A 6,123-nucleotide genomic window follows, 5' to 3' on the forward strand; every position below is an offset into this window, starting at 1 on the left:
TGGTAGTTACCATAAAGGAGTGTTTTTATTAGTGGAAGGTGTGTGAGTGTGTGGATCCTTGGATTAGTCACCTCTTCTTAAGGTGGATACCAAGTAAATCCTTAGTGTTAGCGTTGTATTTGTTTTCTTTGTATTTTCCGCTGCATATCCTTGAAGCAACAAGCAACGAAGAGCACAATGAGCGCACCGAGCTATTCACCTCCCCCCCTCTAGCTACATTTTGGTCCTAACATTAAGAACCTTTCTGTGAAAAAATAGAAAGATTATTGGTAAGCGATTAAGCAAGGTTGCTTAATCCCTTACAGACCTTTAGCGATCGAACAAAGAGGACTGTAATCGATAGGATAATTGATTATGGTATGCCTAAGTAATTAAGGCAATCGCTTAAGCTTGGTAAACGATTAGGTTGATCACTTAAGAGTTGTTCTTCGTGAAGCACAGTGAGTTACTGAATTGAACTGACTAATCAATACAACATGGCTTAAGCAATTGGGGTAATTTCTTAAGGCTCAAAACTAGTCGTTTTATATAGGTTGCTGACATGGTAATTGCTTAAGCATCTCCTTAATTAATTAAGGCGTCTGAAGAAGCCCTAGAAAAAGGTTTTTCATAATCGTTGCGCGTAGACCTCTCAGGACCATTTTCTCCTTCATTATTACTAGTTCTTAATGTTTCTTGGAGACAAGTGTTGTTGCACTTCCAAGGTTTAAGAGGTGATTATAAGCTACAAGAGAATAAACAATAAGGGGTTTTCATTTGTATTTGTGTATTTACTTCTTGTTTTGAGTTGTACTCTTATATGAGCTTGTATAAAATTTCTCCACTTTCGGATTATACTTTCATTGTGAAAAGTATGTTTGCATGTGGATCCTTACATTAGTCACTTTGTTGAGATGGATATCAAATAAATCCTTTGTTTTAGTATTGATAAAATATTCGCTTCGATTTTTTACTGTAAAATCATCATTGATTGATGAAATGAGTGAACTATTTATCCTCTCATCTACTTCTGGCGTGCAATAGAAAGTATATAAATAAGTAATATAAAAGAGTGACTACATGGAAAAAAAGTATACTGTAGAGAGGAAAAAAGGAAAAAAAAGTTAAATTTGAAGGAAGGATAGAACCAGACAAACACATAATTGAATAAATTTGTGCACTTTGATAAATATTAAAATAGTATACTTATCAATTCAAAAATTTACATATACCCTTGGTAAATTACTGCATAAATATAATTTGAAAATTTCAAATTACTTGACAATTGTCGTTTATGCAACCAATTGATTTGCTATTTAACCCATTGAATTGGCTGTCCCCCAATTTTAGTACGGATTATGTCAACGCTACGTAGGTTTGCCTCTCGTACATTTCTTAGGAAAATCTAATTGTGGACCTGCGACAGCAAGGAATTCTCATTCCCTAAAATGGGCAAGAAGGGCCATTCTCGTACTTTCGCTCCTGTTGTTGACCTGACGTGGACCGGGAATCCAAATTTAGATTTCACCCGACAAGATCTCCTAGCTGCCCAGGTCATCAATATGGGCGTGCGGTCGTATCAATCGCCGGCATTTGAACTCCAACCGCATAATTTCCCTCCTCCTGCATTGGAACATCCACCTTCAAAATCCAAGCTTTTGCCGATCTCACAGCTCGCAAAAAAGGTTGCCGTTTGTCGCCTCTCATGGCTTCTCTGGCTTGCCGCGTAACAAACTAGTCCTTGAATAGGATCGATCGCCGAAGCTTTTCTTCCCATAAAGTTGCAATCTTTGAACTCCGAATCATCCAATCCCCCCGAACCGATCTCCAAAATCCCAACTTTTTTTCTCCACGATGAACAAGTCCTTTCAATCTCCAGGTAAATTCGAGCAGAGTCTTGCTGTTCCCGCCGCAAAAATGTGATCTTTCGTCCGATTTCGCAGGCATTCGCTACTCGACGCAGCCTGGGAAACCCTACTGGATAACCTCGATCGCTCACGCTCACGGCGACGCCATCTCGATCACCTCCTCGATCCCCAAGGCCAGCTTCCCGGTGAAGTTCGAGGACCTGTACGGCTTCACGGCGGAGGGCAACATCGACGACGCCAACGTGCTGAACGAGGTGAGGGAGAGGGTGCGGCGGCAGGACCGGATCTGGTGGGAGCTGGAGGCGAGCAAAGGGGTGAACTGGTACCTGTTCCAGCCCCAGATCTCGTGGAGCGCCGACGGCATTAGGGTTTCTTCGCTGGGGCTCTCCAAGCTCGCCAACGCCATCACCCTGAACAGGCTCATCAGGAAGGGGATACCGCCAGGGCTGCGTCCCAACTTGTGGCTTTGGGTCTCCGGCGCCGCCAAGAAGCGCTCCACCGTGCCGGAGAGCTACTACGATGACCTGATCAGGGCGACGCAGGGGAAGGTCACACCGGCCACACGACAAATCGATCACGTACAAAATCGATCTTAAATAGTTGGAAAGATCAGTGGCATTTCATATTCTAGTTCATGATCATTGCTTTGGAATGTATGCAGGATCTTCCAAGAACATTTCCTAATCATCCATGGCTGGACAGCCTCGAAGGTCAGGCATCTCTTCGCCGGGTTCTTGTCGGGTACTCTTTCAGAGATTCGGATGTTGGTTATTGCCAGGTAGATGAGATCTAGTTATTCCAATGCTTTGTGTACAATTTCTCATGGATCTTTGGTAACTTTGAATGACTGTCCAGGGTCTGAATTATGTGGCTGCCCTGCTGCTTCTAGTGATGAACACTGAGGAGGATGCCTTTTGGATGCTCGCTGTCCTCCTCGAAAATGTCCTTGTTCGCGACTGCTACACCGGCAACCTTTCGGGCTGCCATGTCGAGCAACGGGTTTTCAGAGATCTTCTAGCAAAGAAATGCCCTAGGTTATTGTTTTCTTCAACCTTTTCGTCGCCAATTTGAATTGCATGTTACTTATTTTCCTTTTTAGGAACTTTTACAGGAGTTGAGTTTGCTTAAACTTTCAGGATTTCTGTTCATTTGAATGCTATCGGGTTCGATGTCTCGCTTGTGGCCACTGAGTGGTTCCTATGCCTCTTCGCGAAGAGATTACCTTCGGAGGTAAAGTAAATTTCGAGCAAACATTCTATCACACAATTTCAGATCGATATCCACAATTCGTAATCGTAAATCGTAAATCTATGGCCATTAGGCCAACCTCTAGTGTTCAAATTGTTAGATCTTTTGGTGTATCTGAACTTTACAAGTTTTTTTAGACGACTTTGCGGGTATGGGATGTTCTATTCAAGGAGGGTGCCAAGGTTCTTTTCCATGTCGCATTGGCTATCTTTAAGGTACACCACTACACCATACTTTCGATAGAAGAAACATTGCAAAAGAGCATGGCTATGCGATAACCATGGGCTTGTTTATGACCATTTTCGATGTGGTTGCAGATGAACGAAGAAGAAATATTAAATGCAAACCAAATCGGAGAAGTCATTCATATTCTGCAAAGAACCATCCATCATTTGTATGACCCTGACGAATTGCTTAGGGTAAGAAGTCATTAGTATAAGATTCGTTTATATCGATAGATGAAGCACTTGCTGATTCTTTTCGTTTCGCCTATAGGTTGCTTTCGACAAAATTGGTTCTATGACTACTAACACAATCACAAAGGAAAGGAAGAAACAAGAGCCGGCGGTCATGGCTGAGCTTCACCAAAGGCTGCGGCGACTCAATATGTTGAAGACAAATCAATAGTTACCTATTTTTTTTGCAAATGTGGAGATGGTACAACAAAGATCTATCCCAATTTGCAAAGACCAAAAGAGTTCATAAGCCATAGATTTTGTGATTTGGGATTTGGACAATTTCCTTCCCTTTAGCTTTTACCTTGTAGTAGATGATGATGTAAAAAGTTCTTTCCATTGTGAATGAAAGAAAATTAACTTCTCATTTAAGTTGGTGTGTTATGAGAGATCAAAGTTTCAATATGTGAAAACTTTGGCCTTAAAAATCTTAGGGTAGCAAAAAGATATTTAATAAATTAGAATTGAAGAAATAAGAGTAAAAAAAAAATCAAAATAGTCCCCTATCTAATTTTTATTTCAAAAATATCCTTATTTCAATATTATTATATAGCAGTTTTAGCTAACACTGTTACAATATAAGATAAAATTGCTTTTGCTTGATTAAAATTGTTACACATAAAATACCTCATGTAGGAGGGTCCGAACTATGAGATATCCTAATTTTTTGATTTGAATTGAATAATATGACTTTTAATATATTAAATTGAAATTCATTTAGAGATTTATAATGGTTGTCGGATATGCCACATAACGACTCAATCTTAGGTTAAAAATATATCATTTAAAGTTTTTTTTTTTTTGAAGATTTGGAATAATTTTTATCATTATTTTAGGGTATTTTTATCTTTTTACATTCTTTTTGCATTGTTAGAGCATCCATATTAGTTACCCTATCTAAGAATTTTACCCTAAATTTTAGATAGAGTAGCTAAAAAGTCTTTGCATCAGCTACCTTATTTATTCCTTAAATTTAGATTTGATGAATAGTGATTATCTAAATTTAGGAAATCAAATCTCTACCCTAAATATATAATAATATTTCTTTTCAATCTCTCATCTTTCACTAATTCTCTTTCCTTCTACTCATTCTTTAAATATAATAATAAAAAATAGAAGAAAGAGAAGAAAATAATAAGAAATTAAAGATAATGAAAATTTTAGGATAGTTGATATAATGTATAGTGAAAAATGGTTATCTAAATTTAATAAAGTGAGTTGTTTACCTTAAATTTTAGATATAGTGATAAGGAAACTGATGTGGATATTAGAATTTTATTGATGTTATGATATAACCTTTTATTTTGAATCGATTTTATTAAGTTAAACTTGGAGACGGTATTTTTGTGTGTTGATGATTTTTTTTATCTTCTTTGAAATTCCCCACTAAAAATAAGCCTCCGGATTAATCGCAATTATGTCTTGTGTCAATTCTATTATATCAAAAGATTTTTTTTAGATTTGTCAAAATTACTCTCTCTCTATATATATAGTGATGTGGTGATAAAAGGGGCATACCAAGGATGAGTCAGAGGTAGATGTGGAGGTCAAAGTCAAGATGGTCAACCTTAGGAAATTGAAGGGCTTACCAAAGTTGGCCGAGTGGATGCCAACTGCCGATCGGGCTTGAAGGGTTCGATTGGCTCGACCACTCATTTGAGTAGATCACTCATTCCGGCCGGAATCACTACAGAAAGAACATCAGATGCTCACAACTGTGACCAAGTGAATGCTAGTCCGATCGGATAGGTCCGATCGGGCAAGAAACAACCTATTGAGTCGAGAGACTACGGAGAAGAACTGCCTTAAGCGACCTGGATGGGAATCCTGGCTGAGCGGCTCACCCGCTCCGTCAAACAGTGGGACCCCTTCCATATCTCGTTATATCCTTCTGGGAGGTAGTGCCGCTGACAACAGGGCATGATCAATAGACAAATCGTACGATAAAAGTTTCTACTGTCATGTCAGAGATTTGCACGTCCTATTAAGGAATGATATCAAAGACACTTTCCTGACATGTCTTTTCATAGGATAGTTGGGGAAATGTGCACATGCCTTGAGAAGTGTGCACGTCTGCTACTGGAGCACTATATAAAGGAGGTCCGTGTACCGGTGGAGGTATGTGTTATTGGTGCTTGAACTCTCGTTGCTACTACATTCTTTCACTGTTTTTCTACTATTCCAGTGATTGACTTGAGCGTCGGAGGGCCAACGCCGAGAACCCCTTCCCTGACCCGACACTGAAGTTTTTTGTGTTGTAGAGCGGAGCAGAATCTTCACACGATCAATCGAGGAGCCACATCCCCAGCCAACTGTCTTTGCCATTTTCGGACACAAACATATTGGAGTAATTTGTGGAAACTTAACCTGTATCTGAGATGTGGATATGGAGGACGTTGGACGACTTACGACTGTGACATTAACGAAGCCCAGGTGGCCAAGATGATACCAGCCCGAGTGAACCAAGATAGTGGAGCAGCAATAGCAGGCGATGGTCAAACGCTAAGCAAATGAACATGTGGCATCACCAGAGGGACAACAGGCTGGCTACAGAGACCGAGTGGAAAATATAC

The 6,123-nt window shown here is 39.7% G+C and overlaps 1 protein-coding gene across 1 annotated transcript; it reads left to right on the forward strand.

The window, feature by feature from the left end:
• The first annotated feature begins 1,427 nt into the window (after window positions 1-1,427).
• Window positions 1,428-3,796, forward strand: LOC122036784 (TBC1 domain family member 2A-like). The gene is made up of 8 exons (XM_042596193.1): window positions 1,428-1,670; window positions 1,859-2,425; window positions 2,509-2,625; window positions 2,703-2,881; window positions 2,984-3,077; window positions 3,233-3,310; window positions 3,413-3,514; window positions 3,591-3,796. Exons 1-8 carry the CDS (start codon window positions 1,428-1,430, stop codon window positions 3,720-3,722), a joined length of 1,512 nt encoding a protein of 503 aa, XP_042452127.1. The 3' UTR covers window positions 3,723-3,796.
• Window positions 3,797-6,123: the final 2,327 nt, after the last annotated feature.

The sequence above is a fragment of the Zingiber officinale genome, unplaced genomic scaffold (genome assembly GCF_018446385.1).
Source record: "Zingiber officinale cultivar Zhangliang unplaced genomic scaffold, Zo_v1.1 ctg209, whole genome shotgun sequence".
In the NCBI taxonomy this organism is placed as follows: Eukaryota; Viridiplantae; Streptophyta; class Magnoliopsida; order Zingiberales; family Zingiberaceae; genus Zingiber; species Zingiber officinale.

Bases quoted from the DNA above. Each gene is read 5' to 3' on its own strand.
- LOC122036784 (XM_042596193.1), top strand. From the start codon at position 1,428: ATGGGCAAGAAGGGCCATTCTCGTACTTTCGCTCCTGTTGTTGACCTG. The intron at 2,426-2,508 runs GTACAAAATCGA...GAATGTATGCAG, and splicing joins CCACACGACAAATCGATCAC to GATCTTCCAAGAACATTTCC. The intron at 2,882-2,983 runs GTTATTGTTTTC...TTAAACTTTCAG, and splicing joins CTAGCAAAGAAATGCCCTAG to GATTTCTGTTCATTTGAATG.